Source organism: Chelon labrosus (assembly GCF_963514085.1).
Source record: "Chelon labrosus genome assembly, chromosome: 2".
In the NCBI taxonomy this organism is placed as follows: domain Eukaryota; kingdom Metazoa; phylum Chordata; class Actinopteri; order Mugiliformes; family Mugilidae; genus Chelon; species Chelon labrosus.
Genome location: NC_140338.1, coordinates 29,859,738 through 29,880,663, shown reverse-complemented (window position 1 = coordinate 29,880,663; position 20,926 = coordinate 29,859,738). Strand labels below are relative to the sequence as shown.

At 39.6% G+C, this 20,926-nt stretch overlaps 1 protein-coding gene across 1 annotated transcript in view; it reads right to left on the bottom strand.

Moving 5' to 3' along the window:
• The window catches only part of LOC311496762 (dolichyl-diphosphooligosaccharide--protein glycosyltransferase subunit TUSC3), a 66,166-nt gene that overhangs the window by 18,128 nt on the left and 27,112 nt on the right, over positions 1-20,926 (bottom strand). The window contains exons 3-6 of the mRNA XM_084556734.1: positions 20,594-20,711; positions 18,731-18,871; positions 15,383-15,523; positions 15,003-15,092 (exon numbers count right to left, since the gene is read on the bottom strand). Of these exons, the coding sequence (XP_084412860.1) occupies positions 15,003-15,092; positions 15,383-15,523; positions 18,731-18,871; positions 20,594-20,711 (490 nt within the window). The remainder of the gene's footprint in view (positions 1-15,002; positions 15,093-15,382; positions 15,524-18,730; positions 18,872-20,593; positions 20,712-20,926) is intronic.

The following is a 20,926-nucleotide window of genomic DNA, read 5'->3' as shown; positions in this document are numbered from 1 at the left end:
CCATTACTATTAGTCATTCAATCTCCTAAACTTAAAACACCTAACTTTACAAGGACTACCTGTAAAGTAAATGGTAAATGGTAAATGGCCTTGCTTTTATATAGCGCTTTTCTACCTATTGGCACTCAAAGCGCTTTACAGTCTCAGACACATCTACCCATTCGTTCACACAAGCATACACACATTCACACACCAGTGCCACGCACTGGGAGCAACTGGGTGTTCAGTGTCTTGCTCAAGGACACTTCGGCATGTGGCACGTCCCGGGGATCGAACCGCTAACCCTCTGGTTCGTGGACAACCCGCTCTACCTACTGAGCCACAGCCGCTGTAAGAGGAGGGATTATGACTAGAATCATTCACATTTATCAAATAGATCCCTCAGTACATGTGTTTTTTTTGCAGGAACTGATGATGGAGCTAAGTGCATACTCCGTTCAGACTCGATAAAGACAACTCCATACAAGCAAGCTTCTATGATAAAATGTCAGAGGCCAACTTTGACTGGCGTCTGTCTGCAAGTCATGGGGAGAGTCTAGAAGTCGGACAAAGTGAGACAAAGCGGTGGCTTTGTGGGAATGAGACACAAAGAAGAGACAGGGGACGGAAGTCTTTCAGTGAGTTTCACATGCTTGAATCCCTGCAGATTATTAGTATCTAGGTATGCGAGCACATCTACGGTCTGATTTTCCACTTGACTAGCACAGTGTTCATTTCTTTCCCTATCAGACAAGAATAAGGATGGAAACATGAATAGAGGATGACAAAGGAGGTGGAGTAAAGGGTGGACAGCTTGTTCTTGCTTCACTGGAGAGAAATGAAGAATTTTTGCACTTGAAAGCCGACATAAAGACAACAAAGGCCCAAGGCAGAAACAGATCCTTTTGTTTTCAACACGAACCTGATATTCTGCATTAGCTGGGTTTATTTAAATTGTTAGCAAGAAGCTTTCCTTGTTGACTGACAAATCAAGGCTCTTTATTAGCACTATGCATATTGTTTTGGTTATGCTTTATGAGAAGTTGGTGAGAGATCGTTCATATATATACATATGTGAAATGGCAAGTGCAACTCGATGAAGTCAAGGAAATTCTCTTCAGGCAAAAGCAGGGCCTATTCAGTAATAATGTGATCATGTATAGCCTTATATACCTTGTTAGCTGAAAATAAATTGAACTTAGCCGTTTTGCAAGTCCCGATGTACACTTTGGTCCAGAAGGGGTACTAGTAAAGGTACATTAACCATGGTCAGGGCCCCTTAGGACAACAGTCCTGAAATAAATGTGGGTGACGATGGACAAAATCTTGAAAACACTCATCATATTGTGTCATTGTCTAAAGCATAAACTGCAGCCAATCATGAGAACATGAATTCACTCATGAGGAAGTTAAATCAACTCTCACAATCTTATGAAATAAGGAAGTTAGACGTGTGCTCAAGATGAAGTACATTATTCAATGGCCTGACTTACACAGATTCCAAACGTATGGCTCATAACTAGTATAGAGAAAATATGTAGCTGCCTGTAGCTGCATGACGTCGAACTTTTAAAGCTTCTTTCCGTAAACGCCTAAGCAGCAGCATGCTGCAAAGTCATAATTGAATGAGAAAAGCTCAGTCCCCTTTTTCATGAGCTTGTTTAACAGTCACTCTAGGAAATGATTGCCAAGTCAAGTACACTGTGAGTAGATGAGGCAGGTTGAAGGAAATTGGGTGGTGAAAAAATAAATTACAAACAACATCACAAAATAACTCTGGAAAAGCTTCTGATCTCACACATTAATGATTGGATAAGTGTCCAGGGGTGAGGTCTTTCTGTCAACACTAGAAAGAATCACACCTTACTTTTTTACCACTTTTTAAGGCACTGTCCGCTCCATTTTACATCAACATAAGTCTGAGCAAGAGCTGTGCTTGAGCAACGAGACATTCCTCGATCCTTGGCTGAGCTCTTTCAATTAATCTGATGGATTAGAATGCAGGAGATTCATTCATTATTGTGCAGTGCTGAGAGTGTGCATGTTTAAGTATGTCTAACTAAGCATATGTATGCTCCAATTCTGTAAGGAAGTATACCGTATGTTTGCCGAAGATACTGGGGAGAATTTGTCTGAGTAAGGAAAGTGAGTGTTCATTAGAAATAAGTATATGGAAGTGGCTCTAGTAGTAACTCAACAGTCACACTGTAATCTGCACGCTCTCTCCCAGACTGAATCTATCACAGTTACCCATTTAAATCAACTTATACACTTGTAAATAAGCTTAGCCTTATCATAAGTGCTGTACAGTCACATATTGTGTTGGAAAAGTTCTGTTTCACGTTTGTTTAAATGACAATGAGATGAGACAAACTATTTAGTAAAGACAGTGATATAACATATGAAGGACGCTAGCGTACAATGCTTCTGTCTTGGTGCTTCCACATGCTTTAAAAAACATGAGGCAAGAGAAGGCTGACAAAACGTTTAGCTACAGAATCGAAAGATAACCTTAACCGATCCACAGCATATCTAATTCATATTACATACATGTATGGGCACTTCCAGTGCTTCACAATACTGACACAAACTGTGTCCTTAAGGTTCAGCTTTAAGGTGTGCATCTGCACTTTGAGACAGTGGTGAGGTGTGATGTGATCATTTAGATATATTTTATTAATACTACATAGACAGTGAGTCGATATATAAAAGCTTAATTCAAAATAAAGCACAACTGAATTGATGACAAGATGTTGGTGATCAGAATTGAAACAGTACGAACTTGATCTATTATATACTTTATTAATAAAATCAAACTAATGCATTCATAAAGCACTATAGACCAATTGCTAAAGCAGAAGACTGTCAGTACTTCATGCTTTAGTTACTATCATCAAATGAAACCAGCAATATTGGGGAATTGTCATTCTCTCAAATAATGTATTAAGCTAATTAGTTTATACTCAATAAATTCATACATACAAGGAGAGATAAGTTTTTTGTTTTTATAAACTACAAAGATTAAACATTTTCTAAAAAAAACAGGGGATCATACATTTTAGTGATTATTTTTTAGGAAGGATACTATATTCAGCTGACCATTTATGACAACAAGATAGTATAAGTGGGGTTACTCAAAATAAAAACACTGCCCATATACACCATAAAAGGGAATCATGTCACCAGTGGTAATTTACTTTTTTGTTTTTGGTCTTCATTAAGTTTTTCGATAATAGAAAAAATTGGAACAAATAAATCAGCAGACCCACCCTTAGTCAGTGTTAGTCAAACAAACACTTGTTCACATTTCTTGGAACAAAACTATTATACAATCACTGGTGTAATTTTACTGCACCGCATGCTGACACGCACATTTCCTTTATTTTAAATAGGCTTGCAAAGGCTGAATAAATTTAGGCAGGTACATGCTGGGAGCTGTCTGGTACAACTGCAGTCAGCTACTGCTTCAATTAATCTGATGGATTAGTTTTGTGTTTGTACGTTTTTTTAAGATTGCATTGTCTGCAAATGAGGCCGCAACATCAAGTCTGTTTGCCTTTTAATAATATATAAAATGATGTATGTGCAAAGGAATCAGACTGGTAAATAAAAGCAATTGCATTGTATAGCAGTTAAGCCATTGTATTCACAAGCTACATTTTACATTAATTAGCTTGTTGTGAATTTACTTGCGTAGATCATATAAATATGCCTGTGTGGCTTGTTACAAACATATTTAGTATCATAAACGATTAGTTCAGTTAAAAATGTCATCATCTATATAATAATATACAATAGTGTTTTTTCCATTATCATGCTATTAGTATCAAGATGAATACACACCGACCAGGCATGACATTATACCCACTGACAGTGGTTATACAAGTAAATAACATTGACCATCTTGTGACAATACAATACAGTGTTCTGCGGGGAAACTTTTGGACCTGGCCTCGGTGTGGATGTTACTTAGACATGTAGCACCCACCTAAACCAGACCAGGCACCCCCACCCAATACCAGTGACACTCCCTGGTAGCAGCAGCCATCCCCAGCAGGATGCAGCCTGACACAGACACACACAAAAACGGTTTAGGAACAACTCCAAAACAACATGAAGAACAGCACAAGGTGTTGACCTGGCCTCCAAATATGGCCCTTCCCCTCAACCCATAGGACCCAAAGGCCCCCACTAACAACATTCTATTACCAGACACCACAGGACACCCTCAGAAGGACCATGTCCATTCTCTGATGAGTCACAACTGTTTTGGAGGCACAAGGGAGACCTACACAATATTAGGAAGATGGTCATAATGTTATGTCTGATCAGTGTATGTGTTTACATTCTTTCTGAGACAAGAACAAAGATACAGTGCATCTGGAAAGTATTTACTTTTTCCACATTTTGTTATGTTACAGCCTTATTCCAAAATGGATTAAATTAATTTGTTTTCTTCAAAATTCTACACACAACACCCCATAATGACAATGTGATTTTTTTTTTCTTTGAGATTCTTGCAAATTTATTAAAAATAAAAGACTAAGAATCACATGTACATAAGCATTCACAGTCTTTGCCATGAAGCTCAGAATTGAGCTCACGTCCATCCTGTTTCCACTGATCCTTGAGATGTTTCTGCAGCTTAACTAGAGTCTACCTGTGGTAAATTCAGTTTATTGATTTGGAAAGGTACACACCTGTCTATATAAGGTGCCACAGATGACAGTGCATGTCAGAGCAGAAACCAAGCATGAAGTCTGATGAGACAAACATTGAACTCTCTGGTGTCATGTTTGGAGGAAACTAGGCACCACCCATCACCAGGCCAATACCATCCTTACAGTGAAGCATGGTTTTAGCAGCATCATGCTGTGGGGATGTTTTTCAGCAAGAGGAACTATGAGACTAGTTACGATAGAGGGAAAGATAAATGCAGAAATGTACAGAGACATCCTGGATGAAAACCTGCTCCAGGCGCTCTTGACCTCAGACTGGGGCAACGTTTCATCTTTCAGCAGGACAAGGACCCGAAGCACAAAACCAAGATATCAAAGCAGTGGCTTCAAGACAGCTCTGTGACTGTCACTGAGTGGCCCAGGTGTTGCAAAGAGGAATGGGCAAAACTGCCCAATGATAGGCGTGCCAAGCTTGTGGCATCATATTCAAAAAGACTTGAGGCTGTAATTGCTGCCAAAGGTGCATCAACAAAGTATTGAGCAAAGGCTATGAACACTTATGTACATGTGATGTTTTATTTTTATTTTTTTAATAAATTGCAAAAAGCTCAAAAAAGCTTTTGTGTGTTTGTGTTGTGTGTAGAATTTTGAGGAAAAAGAAAATTAATTTAATTAATTTTGGAATAGCTGTAACATACCAAATTGTGGAAAACGTGAAGCGCCGTGAATACTTTCCAGATGTACTGTATGGCCAGCACTGTGTGTGCCTGTGTCCATTCATCCATTTGAATACATTTACATTCAGACATTGTTTACATAAGATTGTCAATTTGTGCCGCAAATTTGGTGTCTGCACAAAATACATGCATATAGTACTGTATGATACACTAGAAAACGATAAGAAACTCACAGGGCGTGAGAAGTCTGTGACAAGTGCGTGTCAATAATTTCCAAAATGTCTAGCTCACTACATTTCACAGAAACATACATGGACAGGAGTAGAAATGCAATATCATGTAAATGTCACAGTTGACATCAAATGCAGCTACATCAACAATGATAAAGCAAAGTGTATGAGCAATGACCATACTTCAGCCCATTCTCTCTCTTGGGACTTGATCATTCTCTATCCAAAATAAAACTATTATAGAGTTAACTGTTAATAGCTGTGGGGCAGATAACCTTTACAAATCGCTATATTCATCCTTTTCCGTCCTGCATCATGCATTTGCGTGCGCGTGTGTGTGTGTTGTTTGTTAAAGGTCAGGAGGCACTCAGACAGGAAGAGGCATAAATGAAAAGTCAACAAAGCAGAAAGAACAGTGAGGAGAAAGAGTAAGTAATGGAGAAGAGGGGAGATGGAGTGTAAATATGTGCTGCATTTATATAAACAAAGGACAGGGTTTGAGCGTGTGTGCTGCTGCTGCAAATAGGTATGACAGGCGATCTAGGAAGTAAACCTTGCAAAAGACTCTGGCTAACAGTGACAGCTAAATACCTACAACACAAAATTAGAACAGCAGTGTGAAAGAGAGGTGTCAGACGTGTAGATTGATACAGCTTGACATGGAGTAAGTAAAAGAATAATTAAAAGTTTTATGTTCTAATTTGAACTCCTGATAACAAGAGTTATGGAATTTAAATATTTCTTAATTAAAAAAGAATTGTCTTACAGAATATCAATAATTTGCGGTGTTACCAAGCAGATCTGAAAGCATATGGATGGTGATTAATCCAGAACAGCAGAAGGACTCTGGGCAGATTTAGCAATCCTTCATTTGAACAAATATGTCAGCCTATTTTAGAGATTCAGGTGATGCCTTAAAATCTTATTATCTACTCACTGTTTATGCAGTTCAGTGTTTACGCACTCCATAGAGAGTTCATGTTAATTATCCAAGACAACTGGAGCCATTTAAAACCTGTACTCTCGTTTTTTAATGTGTCAATCAGATCTAGTGAAGATCTAAAGCATCCTGAGTAAGCTTTAGATTTTATTATTTATATTAAAAAACGTGAGTGCAGAGAGTCAATAATAATAATAATAATGCTACAAATATGTTTTTATGTTTTAAACACTAATATTGCTCTATACACAATGAATTCACTTTAAATTTTTGCATGTATTACAGATGGAAATGCCCATCAAAAAGCTATTAATGTTATTAAATCCGAGCCTGTAACAGATGTTTCCATTTTGCTGCCCGGGTTTGAAGTCTCCATGTTTTCCAGTTCTAATATTACTGTGTGATACAGGGAGCAACCTTTCTAATCATTAAAGTAAAAAACAAGCCAAATGTGGTAACATGATGCAACGAAAGAAACCACATTTCCTTGTGCATAATATCACATTATTATTTAACGTCCTGAAATAGACTGTTGATATTTGTCTATGTTCATCAGCCGAACAAACACAATTCCTCCATTCAGCACTCCAGCAGTTCCTTCAGCAAACAACGACAACGACACAGTCAGTAATGTGGTGGACGCTCTGTGTTTCTTCTGTGTTACTTCACATGTTATGGCTGTGTACAAACACAAACTATTTTTTCCCCAAGCATATTACAATGTTCTGTGGACGTGTCCTCAAACTCAACACTATGGCCTGTGTCCTTGGCAATTGAAAACTTCCATTTTTTTCCCCCCTATACCCTCTGGCGTTATAGTAGCTATTCATTCCAGTAGTTTGGGATCTTTGTCCAGGGTTTGTGAGTGTGCAGATGTATTTAATTTAATGTGTGATGCTCACAGAATTTTAATAAAGCTCATATATTTAACATCTCTTTTGAGAATCAGCAGCCAGTCGAAAAGATGATCCAGAGAATTAACCATGCTCTATATTTTCTACTGAAGATACAGCTAAGGTGGAAAATAAGGCTGAACCCCACCTTTCCTTCTCTCCTTCCCAGGATCTGTGTTTAAAGCACGTTTCTTAATTAAAATGTGGCTGTGAGTGTGTGAGCAGTCGAGTACAGAGACTGAGAGAGGTCCTCTCTGTCTCCTGGTCAGAGCAGATATGCAGCTTGAAGGACAACTTGTCTTATAGTTACTATACTGTTCAGTTCACTCCATACTGGCTCGAAAACACCACTAAACACAACTATTCTCTTCCTCTGTGTGGAGGTGAGCAAGTACAGACCAAATATAAAACAGTACTTTCATTCACCAACATACAGCAACACACAGATGACCTCTGCAAGCCAAAAGATACACTATATTACCAAAAGTATTCGCTCACCCATTCAAATGATCAGAATCAGGTGTTCTAATCACTTGGCCTGGCCCCAGGTGTATAAATTCAAGCACTCAGGCATGCAGACTGTGAAACAAGACATTTGTGAAAGAATGGGCCGCTCTCAGGAGCTCAGTGAATTCCAGCGTGGAACTGTCATAGGATGCCACTTGTGCAACAAATCCAGTCGTGAAATTTCCTCGCTCCTAAATATTCCACAGTCAACTGTCAGCTCTATTATAACAAAATGGAAGCGTTTGGGAAAAACAGCAACTCAGCCACGAAGTGGTAGGCCACGTAAAGTGACGGAGAGGGGTCAGCGGATGCTGAAGCGCATAGTGCAAAGAGGTCGCCGACTTTCTGCACAGTCAATTGCTACAGAGCTACAAACTTCATGTGACCTTCAGATTAGCCCAAGTACAGTACGCAGAGAGCTTCATGGAATGGGTTTCCATGGCCGAGCAGCTGCAGCCAAGCCACACATCACCAAGTGCAATGCAAGGCGTCGGATGCAATGGTGTAAAGCACGCCGCCACTGGCCTCTAGAGCAGTGGAGACGCGTTCTCTGGAGTGATGAATCACGCTTTTCCATCTGGCAATCTGATGGACGAGTCTGGGTTTGGAGGTTGCCAGGAGAACGGTACATTTCAGATTGCATTGTGCCAACTGTGAAATTTGGTGGAGGAGGAATTATGGTATGGGGTTGTTTTTCAGGAGCTGGGCTTGGCCCCTTAGTTCCAGTGAAAGGAACATTGAATGCTTCAGGATACCAAAACATTTTGGACAATTCCATGCTCCCAACCTTGTGGGAACAGTTTGGAGCGGGCCCCTTCCTCTTCCAACATGACTGTGCACCAGTGCACAAAGCAAGGTCCATAAAGACGTGGATGACAGAGTCTGGTGTGGATGAACTTGACTGGCCTGCACAGAGTCCTGACCTGAACCCGATAGAACACCTTTGGGATGAATTAGAGCGGAGACTGAGAGCCAGGCCTTCTCGACCAACATCAGTGTGTGACCTCACCAATGCGCTTTTGGAAGAATGGTCAAAAATTCCTATAAACACTCTCCTCAACCTTGTGGACAGTCTTCCCAGAAGAGTTGAAGCTGTAATAGCTGCAAAAGGTGGACCGACATCATATTGAATTCTATGAGTTAGGAATGGGATGGCACTTCAGTTCATAGAATGAGTAAAGGCAGGTGAGCGAATACTTTTGGTAATATAGTGTAGGTGTCTGCAAAAAGCCATTGAAACTGACAACAGAGTTTCAGTAAAATATGAAATGTTAGCAGTAATGATGAAAGGGCTGCTACCAAAAGCTGCCAAAAGACGTCAGCTTATCGCGGGAAATCAGCTGGGTTTATGGAAATGTCACCACCTAATACTGTCGACATACACCGATCAGGGATTAACATTATGACCACCTTCCTAATATAGTGTAGGTCTCACTTGTGCCTCCAAAACAGTTGTGACTCATCAGAGAATGGACATGGTCCTTCTGAGGGTGTCCGGCACCAGAATGTTGTTAGAGGGGGCCTTTGGGTTAGAGGGAGAGGCCTCCGTGGATCATCCCACGGATACTTGATCAGTTTGGGATCTAGTGAATTTGGAGGCCAGGTCAACACCTTGTGCTGTTCTTCATGTTTTTTGAGTTGTTCCTAAAGCGTTTTTGTGTGTGTGTCTGTGTCAGGCTGCATCCTGCTGGGGATGGCTGCTGCCATCAAGGAGTGTCATTGCTTTGGAAGAAGACTGCAGAACATCTTGTCACAAGATGGTCAATGTTATTTATGTCTCCTGTCAGTAGTCATAATGTTGTGGTTGATCGATGTTAGTCAGTGGTTGGTCATAGTGATGACCAAGAGGAAAAGCATTAACAAAAATGCCTCATTGAGATACTCGCCAATGTTAAATAGAACTTGAGTTACACTCATTAGAAATGATTCAATGCACTCCTTTTACTGTGAAATACTCCTCTCTTAACTTTCTCGTTTTCTTCCTCTTACCTCAAATACAACTCTAAACCTGTGCAGTTTGGTGTGTGACTCTTCTTTTCCTTATCTGTGAACATGATTGTAGTATTTTGACTGTGTGTGTGCGTGAGCTTGGCTTAATTGTGTGTGCATGTGTGTCATAAGATATGTGTCTGTGCTTTCAGTACAGTTCACAGAAGTACCTTTCAAAGTGTGCATGTTTGTTACAGCACAACTCTGTCTATGTCCCAGAGATAGAGTGTCTGAGCAGAAATGAGCCAGCAGTATTTTTTTGGCTGCACAGCGAGAGACACACTACAATTTCATCTCTTTCGTTGCGCCATTTGTCAGTTGACAAATCCTTTCAATATAGTCTACCTGGTCTCGCCTGCTCATCATTTTAAAGGAATTACACTGTCTGGGGAGAAAGGAGGATTAGAGAAGGAGGGGAGGGAAAGTAACATGAAAAAAGGGGGAAGGAGAACAGGAAAGGAGAAAGGTATCTTTTCAATATCAATTGTCCCGTTGAAGCCATCCACTATCACAGTATGAAGAGAGCAAGGAGGACTTAAAGATGGGGGGGGGGGGGGGGGGGGAATAAGAGCGAGGTGAGGGTCATTAAAATGATAATATGACATAGCTATCCTTCACACTATTTTAGCCGTGCAGTTCTAAGGCATTGAGGCTTTGAAGTTCAGGCAAACGTAGTTGTTCTCTAGTTCACTGCACACAACTCTGTCAATGAGGCTTTTGTTATGAGGCCTTGAAGGCTACTTCTGCAAATAATTAATAGGAAGTTATGTAATAAGAAGGTCCACACAAGTTCACCTAACGCCTTCAGTGAAGGGTGGATCTTACTTGATACCTACATATCAAATCATCAAATCAAATCAAATTTTATCTATATGGCACTTTTCATACTTTAAAAGCAATACAAAGTGCCTCACAGAGGGTAAAAACAGCAAGGTATATGCATACATATGGAAGGATATGGAAAGTAAGCAATTGTGAAGTAAATGTTATCTGAAAATGAGTACATCATTTTTCACTCTCGGTTTATTTATAAAACTAAATCATCAGGTGAAGGTGTAAACACATAAATCAGGATCAAACTGTTATCAACAAATGACACTTCTGGTGTTCAGATGAATGGTTACTTAGGTAACCATTCCTCATCCCTGTTAATCTTTTAATATAAAGAACTGCAAAGTGTTCCACAGGCAAAGATCTTTACTGATCATCTGCTGTTTAACTGCAGTACAACATCATATTTCTCAGAGTAAATGTGATCGCAGGGGCTCCAATCTGCTTAACTTGCTTACACTGTTATGTACCAGGATAATTTTGTAGCAACACACAGTACTGTTAAAGTTAGTTTCAGGTGCTAAAAGTAAAGTGAGGGAGCTTTTTAAAGGTAATACTAAGAACAGTTTCAATCAATCAAGTAATTAAATGCAAAGTGTAGTAAACTGTTTGCTTTAAGCCTTTCAAAGAACATGCCACCGTTCTTCTTCGGATTTAGCTGGTTTCATGTAATCTGAGACCAGCTCAATGACTCTGAGAGGATGGCTCTGTGTGGGTCGTACCATTTATTGCACTATTAATGCTGAATATAGCTTCTTCTCACTAAGCATGTTTGGGGCTGTGGTCACGCTGCAGAATATGTTTGGGAGCAACCAGATGCCTCCCTAGGATAGGCATCTGAAGCATTCTATTCTTAGTGTAGTGTATTGGCGAAAAACAGTATAACTTCACGAGTTTAAAGTTGTGTGATTTAACAATATGTGTGTGCAGCTCACTAAGATAACTAATCCTCTTTTACAGAGAACACAATATGGCGCTAAGAAGTTATGGAACATGGATAAAATGTAATTCATGTAACAAAATGAGATCTCTCTCACTTGCTTCTTTCCACTTGCTGCAGAAGTTGCCTTTGTTGTGTGAGAAAATCCCTAAAAAGGCATCCTTAACTCTTTGGGTAAACTAATAGTTTCTTAAGTTTAACAGGCCATACAATGGGGCTTCCCATAAGCTCCTGAGTCTAGCTGCACCAAACTGGCTTAATTTGGTTTTTGCTTGTTCAGTAATAAATCTTTCATGACCTAGTCACCTTTGCACTTGAATCAGATGCCTATGGCTATCGCTTCCTAAAAATATTGAATTAATTTCTGTCTTTATTTAAAATGCTGTTTCAACACTTCATTAAGTCAAAGCTTTAATGCTGCCCTTGTCGCTGAGCTTAGTTCATGCCAAAGCAAGAACAAGAGAGAAAGAGGGGACAGAAGAGGCAGGCATGTATGAATGTCTCAAATTAGCTGACTGCAGTTCTTTCAAGACTATAACACAGTATGAAGGCAGAGAGAGACTGAATAGGAAGACGTGGCAAAGGAAGGAGGAAGTCGTTATGCATACAAGAAGATCCAACTGTTCCAAGTAAAGCCAACAGGAGATTATATGTACCTACGTTATTGTCATGTGATTGTATAATAACAATGTTACAAAACTAAAAACAATTTTACTGTCTCATTTTACCTCTGTAACAACATGCATTTTTCAGCTAGGTTTTAAGAAGGTTAATTTCTATCTGCAACAATATCATCTCCAAATGTAGATGCAGCGCAAGAATAAATGTGGTTCAGAAACAAGTACAAAGCAAAAAGAGGGCACTGGGAATGACAGGAAAATAGAAAGAAGAGGTGAAGGGTGCATTAGAGAGCTACATCGGATGAGAGTGTAACCCATTTGTTGTCAAACAGACTAAACAATGACACAGAGAGCCAACAGTGTCTGACAAATAGAGTGGATTTTACACAGCACAACAGAGAGTGGCCATACAGTACAGTTCTGTTGTTTTAGATATTTTCTTTTTCCTTCCTACGATACACTATTTCTCACACACTCCACTGTGTGGTGGTGTATATTCTGTCAGGTGCTGGCTACAGGCAACACTGCAGGAGCTGAATGGACTTCCCTTACAATAACCTCACTACTCTCTATACTCCTGTCAGTGACCTCACGCATCACCCACTGTGGAAGGGTTTATGTGCATGTGAGTGCAAAAATGCACATGTAAGACAACATAACAACATGTTTTTAACGTAAATGTTCCTCCCCACTCCTCACTTTCTTCTAGGTCCCCTTTCCCATCCACATCTCCCTCTGCTCTATCCTTTCCTCGGTTTTTCTCATATTTTTATTTTAATTTCACACTTCAGTGAGCAAACTTAAATGATGGCCAGCAAACCGATATCTCCAAGTGTGTGTGTGTGTGTCAGCACACACATTTGGTAGTAAAGTGGCATTTGTCCCAAAAAAATGAGAAACTGTATAAAACAGAGGCAGAAAGAAATGTTCTATCTCTTTCTTCTTCATCCAAGACAACCAAAATGTCTCAAGGGTATATTAACACACAATGAGTGCTCCCAGCTGTCCAGTCACACACACACACAGACACACACACACACACACAGCAGTGACCTGTTAGCAGGGGGTAATGGTACGGAGCACATTTTACTCAAGGTCAATAACCATACAGATGTTCCTATCACTTATCTAACACAGCCTCACTCGCTATGCTGCAAAAGAGATTAATCTCAATCCATAAAATACTGCTTTTACTGAAAACACGTCTACAAGTTGTAAAGAAAATAAAGGATATAGGCCAAAGAAAAAGAGAGTAAGGTGAAAGGAGGGCAATGAAGAGATGGCCGGAGATGATATATACAGGCATGCAAACTGGTCAGGGGTCAAAAAGGTGAGAAGAGTGTGAAGAGGGAAATGGCCACGAACCCCCCCCCCCCCCCCCCCCCCCCCTTGGTAAACAGAGATTTACAAAGACAACAGACTACAAATTCACTAATTTTTACCAAAAAAAAAACTTTTGAGCCATTGAGCCTGAACAGCTCAATGGCTGTTTTTCCTCGGGCCTGAAGGGCATATTTCACTGCCGGGCCTTTATTTTACTCAAGCACATCGCGGTCCAGGCCTTTATTGGAAGGAGGCCAGAATTAGAGGCAGGCCTTAATTTCTATTTGAGCAAAACGAACTACGAGTAGAATGAATAAAAACAAGATTTTGTGTCTATTTGAACCTATAAAATACTAGGTTCATTTATTGAAAACGTACCGTTACCATAACATGGTATGCATACAGAATATTAACAACAAATGAGCGGCGCGACGCGGTCGGAGCGCACTGAGGACAGTGAGTCCGCTGCCGGTCGGCAGTCGCGCCGGGAGCGAGTGGGACCCGTCCCTCCCCGCACGGAGAGAGGGCGCAGTGAGCACTGATTCCACGACCCCAGGGACCCCAAGTGAGATGCGGGGGGTCGCTGTAAAGCTCGCGGCCGGAGCCGACGAGCCACCTTCGCCCCGAGCACTTCCAGGTCGACCCAGAGCCGGTCGCGGCGCACCGCCACGGAGGAAATGCGCCCGGCGGGGGCCGGCCGACGCCGGGGAGAGGTCCCGCTGAGGGGATCCTCCCACACCGTGCCGCCGAAACCCTGACCCGCCGAGATGACCGGCCTTTATTTACCTCCGCTGACAGCGAGACCGGCAAATGTTGGAGACCCGGCCGCTAATGGAATACAGGCCAATATTAGAGGATTTACGGTATATAGAACATTATATTATTATATTATTAAAATATATTAAAATAAAAGTCAACGAGTAGGCTACCCCCCCCCCCCCCCCCCCCCCAAATATTTTCTCCTCGGATTTGCACGAATCACATAAGTCACCCAATTTGGATTGAAAACGGCGAATTTCGCCGAAAGGTGAGGAGTTTGCATGCCTGTATATAACTGGAATGATGTGTAAAATGTCAATAAAAACAAACTTGTAAATCATTTAAACTTGTATTTTAATCCAAATTTAAGCAAATATTTAATATATTTTTTGCTTATTTCCAATTTGATGCCAGCAACACCAAGCTGAAGCAGGAGCATGTTTACCACTCTGTTGCATCTCTTCTCCTTTTAACAACACTTGTAAGCGTTTCGGATCATTGCATTCTGTTGTTATTTACATTTCACACAGCGCACCAGCTTTTTTTTTTATAAACGGGGCTGTAGAAATAAACAAATTGATAGACAGATCGATTACATATTAATACGCAGACACGGGGGTAAAGGTAAGACATACCACTTGTCCATTCTGCGGGTTTTTGTGGGCGTAGGGAGGACCTCTGATGTGATTCCACATCTGACCGGATGTCATTGCAAAAACCACACACTGTGTTCCAGACAGATGAATAATGACAGACAGGAAACACAAGCATAGAGAGAGAGGAGGGAAAGGAGAAAACAACATTAGTGTGGAAATATCACTGTACATTTATTTTTCACAAATTATAGATTTCTTTGCTAAAATAGGCTGAAAATTCTGCCACTACTACTACCACTGAGATGAGATTACACCACTCTGGCTTGAGAAAGTGAATGCTTCCGACAGAGCATATATTTGACTTTTTCAAGATTGCTACCTTAAAACAAATGTGTCATATGTGTGCGCGCGCATCATACCAGTGCAGCCATGGCCCATCCGGTCTTGTTGTATATGAATTCCAAGTTGTTCCTCCTCAGATAAAGCAGACCTCCAACCAGAGACACTAAAAGCGCCAAAGCAATGGTGCCTGAATAGTTAGGAGGACGGAAGACACGGATCTGAAGAGATGGAAAGACAGAAAAAGACACACAAGTCAATATGTAACTGTTAACTGGTTTGTAATAAATTACTTCTAATTATTCAATGACAGCATATCTATGTAATGCTGAATACATGTTGTGGTGAATACTGTCAACACATTTCCTTCATTCATTCCTTTACTAGTTTGTACTAAGAAAATAGCTGTGCTTTTTAGAAGCTGTCTCCAAACAAAACTAATTTTTAATTTTCAAAAATTAGAATGTTGAATTTGTTGATTTAGGTCTTGAGGAGAAACAAATTTTTTTTGTCTTCTTATTAAACCAATTACTGGATGAATGTAAAATGTAAGATTTTTAAGTGATTGATTAGTTTCTTTTTTGTTGGAAAAGCACATATAAGGCAGGTTTAAAATGTGAATGTCTGTTTCCAAAATAAAAACTCACAGATTTACGTGATCAAGCCTTGAACCTGTTCAGTCACTTTAGAAATAACTTACAGTACGATATTAATATGAGTCTTTATGTGGGAACATACATAAAGAGGATTTCTTTCATAAACGAATGACTGACAAAAACAAAGAGATATAACATAAAAGAATGATTTAAGCAAAGAGGTTACAAAAGCAGAGTAAACAGCTTTGAATATATGAATAGTGACTACATCAACAGTTAAACTGTTCATTAATTTGGCAATAAATGAATAAATTCTGACCTTGTCTTGAAGACGGGATCACACTAGCAAACAACACCTGTACATACCAGTCATTTTACTAACTGGGTTCAGGGACTCAGCTGAATGGTAAAGCCATTTCAGCTTTTACTGTATGAACAGTATATGCAACCAAATAACCCTGGCTCAGATGTCCACTTAACTCCTTAAACTCCAAAAAGCCTGTATGGTAAACATATTAAGTGATAAAGAATAAACTTTAAAATGGTAGATGAGTGTTGAGGCAATGGAACCTTCATTGAATCCTGTGGGTTAGTGGGGTTTTGAGGTTATTACACAACAGCAAGTTATTAGAGCAGTTTCCTTTTATGCAAAAATCTGACAACTGTCAACTAATGCACAAAATCAGTCCCATTTCTATCTTCAGGTTTTCAACACAAATGTCACAGAAAAGTTTTATTCAAACAAAAAAAATAGCTGAAATTCTTAAAAGGACAGTATAAATAAAGGTAAACATATTACTTGATAGTTGTGGTATGTGCAGTGACGCAAAACATGTCTTTATTCTGAAACCGAATGTGTTCATGATATCGTTGAAGCAATGGTTTAGAGAGTTCAACCTTTATTCGTGAGATTCCATCATTTTATATAATATTTATTATGACCGCCTTAATTTTTGATGACAGATCCAGTCCCGCTAAGCACGGCTGACACGTGGCACAAATTTGGGGAGAGGCATTCTGCTGCTATTCACAAATGCTGCTCTATCAATGCTGAAATACACACTCGATATTTCAAATAAAACAATAAATAAAAAATGATTGTAAGATGATACAATTTTAAATAAAACATTTCAGTACATCTCACCTGGGGTTGCAAAAGATAAGCTACTTGAAAATAAAAACCAGACGGCAAATTTTGGAGGATATGGAACCCTTTCTATAACTTTCTTGAAACTCAAGATATACAAAGTAATGGCTGGACTGACAATCTCCTGACACCTTAAGTGGCTGCTATTTTCTGTGTGTTAATTTTCTCATTGTAGATCCTTTTGGGGGGGGGGTGTTGCACTGTGTTAGTGCCATGTTCTACATTATGTATAAAAGTAAAAACTTTACACGTAAATGCTACAAAAAAAATAAAAATAATTAACACTTTAGTGTTCGTGCTCAGTAGGGAGTACTCACAGCTGAGGCCATTATATAAAAATCCTTTTCATGTCATTTCTGTAGGTTTTTCTCTTTTGTTCTGTGTGCTTCTGTGTAACCATTAAGTCCAAACGACTATGTGCTGTGTTTACTATTAACAGGTGCAAGGCATGAGACAGAACACAGGAGTGTGTTTCAACAACAGGGATTATGCTTCTACAGAAAAACTGTTTACCATCTGCTGCTCTTACATGTTATTGAATTGAAATTACAATGTGTACAATTCATGAAGCTATAGAGAAAGAAAGGGGTTATTTAGGGTATAAAATTCTGCCACATACTGTTATGAGTCTAGCCTATGACCTAGTATGTACATGTAGAAAAACATACAAAGATGTATGCCTTCAAGATATACAAAGAAGGTACAGCGCTGTCTACTTTTAGTCGTCCATTTGTTCTAACCAAAGGAAAACACTGAAAGACACAGCGATTCTGACAATGTGTGTGACAGCTTATAAAATGCAAAGTTGTAAAACTCTACAATGCATTGCACTTTCACGATATTATATCATTCGGGGGTTTTAAATTTGCACAACTGAGTACTCTGCAGAAGAGACATGAACAGCAAAACCGTAGGACTGAGTGGACACATTTGTACAACAGTGGAGGCCCATTTCTGTCCATTTAATCATTCTTGGACGGATCTGCACAAAAGCAAAACACGGCTTTCCATTTCAGTTCCTCCCTTACACAAATGTATTCCTCTCTTCTGATCATATACCTGTCATTCCTTTTTATCCTCTTTTCTGTTCTGTTCTTAATTCATGCAGTAAAGTCACACTGAAGTGCCTGAATGCTAGCACTTAGAGTAAGTGCTCCACATCGCCTCCTCTGAAAGACAGCCATTTGAAACCAGATCCATCAACAGGATATCAGCAGGGAGCTTGGACAATGTGTGGTGCTATTTGACCGACAGGATCTTCAGGGACAAAAAAATTGTAGTCTTCTAGGCTGAAGCTGGCACTTGATCTCTCTGGTGTCAGCAGCTAAAATGCCTCTATGCAAGGACATCTAACACCCATGGGCATGTGTACCACCGTGTTCTTAAAGCTCAAAAAACAGTATCACGGTCAACAATGAATCTGCTGTTGCAAAGACCTTACACCTACTTAAATACATATATACAAATGAAGTAATGTCATGTAAGACGGAGCTGAATTCCCAAGTAATGCTTATTATCCAAGGTGAGGTAACAAGGGTTGTGAGAACGGATCGTGCCGGAACTAGAAGGCAATAATAACTACACCGGATGTGTGTTTACCAGATTTCTTTGACATCTTTTAAAAGTGCGTGCATGTTTCTTGCAAATGTGCCTGAATGGATATAAATAGTTTGATGACGTGGTACCTGAACATCTGTGCGGTCTGCAATCCACTTGGCCAACTGCTCTGAGGCAAAGCCAATCCTTTGGAGGTCAAACGTATCAGCCCTCTTTGGCTTTCCCTTAGCCGGGAAATGCATGAAGGTTGGAGCGCTATTCATGTTCAACTAGGGAGAAAGGCAGACAATGAAGAAGGGGATGTCAATGACGTTCATGATGTACCACACACAAGAGATAGCATATCATTGATAGATCACAATATCTTAATCTTCTTCACTGAATCTACTAGAGTTTTCAGTCTCCATCAGTCCTTAACAATCATTTTTAATGCCTGTGTTTTTCCCCAAATATCAACTTTTTAAACTCTTTTGAATTTTGAAATATGTCCTTTCCTTGAACAATGCCTGACCTCCGTTTGCTCTCTATGTACTCCCTATGTGACTTTCGTTTACACATGGAAAACAACTGGTCCATTGTACAACGTTTTTTCATTGCCTTATTTTTTGCAGGGAATAATTATTTCGTTCACACAGTTTAATGAGTTACTCATCACCATGGTGACACAAAATAAATATCCGCCAGCAGTTTTGATGAATATATCCTTAGTGCCAAGAAGGAAAGATAAGTGCGAGGGTGCAAACACTCTGCTTTCTGCTTTTTTGCAGGTGCCCCCTTGCTGCCAGTGCTGCTGTCATCTGAAAACTCTAAAAACTGCATGATTTCAGAGACAGAGACAGAAAGACACGCCACACGGATATTATACAAAATACTACAAGAAAACATGTAAAAGAAAGAGCTGTAGTCGTAGGAAACAAATAAACAAAATGCTAAAAGACAAAAATCAGACAAGGGGAAGCAAAAACATGCACTTATACATGGACATGGCAATATTCATAAAAATAACTCAACTGAAAACCTCAACTGAAAGTCTTCACATGACAAGAAAAGATGTGACCAGTCACGACAAGCAAATTGCCTTGAGGAAAATTACCAAAGAATTCATAAGAAAGTCAGAGGGAAGGAAGAACCCATTTGAGCAATAGAGAATAAAAAGAAACAAAGGCTAGAAAAAAGAAAGTAGAAAAACATGAAGTATTTTTAAAGACTTCCTGTAACTTAAATTCAAAACCATCATCACTGGATTAATCTGAATCAAAACCAAGAGAAGCAAACAGAAGCAAAATCTTAAAAAGTTTCTCAATGAGCATAGTTCTTAGCATATGAAGAATAAAATGAATAAGAAGGACAAGTGGGAACTCACTTCTCTATTTGTTTGCGTCTGCTTTTTATAGTTTTTTACATCTCCAGCATTACTGATGGAACAGCCTCACCACAGGAGACACTGTTGCCAGCCTTCATAGACATACAGTACACATCTTTAGATTTTACACAAGACCACTCACAGACTGCCAGTATCACTACACAACGCAGTCTGTAATGGTTCTACACTAGTCTGTCACTGGATCACATACAGATAATAAATGAATGATTTTATTACATTTTCCCATGTCTCAAAGAATAGCTATAAACTAAAATTATTCAGCAGGAAGGTTTAATTCTAGCCATGTATCCTTTTCAGTACAGTGGATAACAGATTATAATCCATCACATTTAATAACATAGCAATCTAAAGGTCTAGGATATTGCACAGGACAAATACCGAAACAGAAAAAAATGTCAGCTTCTCAAATATGCATGTTTCTCTTCATCTGTGCATACTTCATCTGTTTGGGTTTTGGACAATCAATCAATTTTTTTTTTTTGTTATAGCCCTACTTTAGATGGAAAGCAGACCATGTGCATCAAATATGAAGAGTAAGAGACGGACTGAAGGGTTGGGTGAACACATTTGTAACTGCGCATACACCAAATACCAAATAAGTAGTTACCTGTTGGAAAACATCAGCTCCCTCGTCGTAGTCCACTACGGTGAAGAAGAGCTTGTTGGAGAATGCCGATGAGTAACGCCACGAGTTAGCCAGAACCTGGTACTCCTCATTTGCCTGCCTATAAACAGAAATATGAGATAGAACAAGAAGACATTCAAACTAACATTTCACACAGAACATGTAGACAAAAAGTGACTATTTACAGTTAAGAGGCATGCACACAGGATGTGGCCAGCAGTGATACATTTATGGAACGTAAATTTGAGCGAGCTGTAGCAATGAGAGGCAAAAAAGGCTTTGGTGACAAGAAGTGGGCAGGTACCTGGTTTTCTT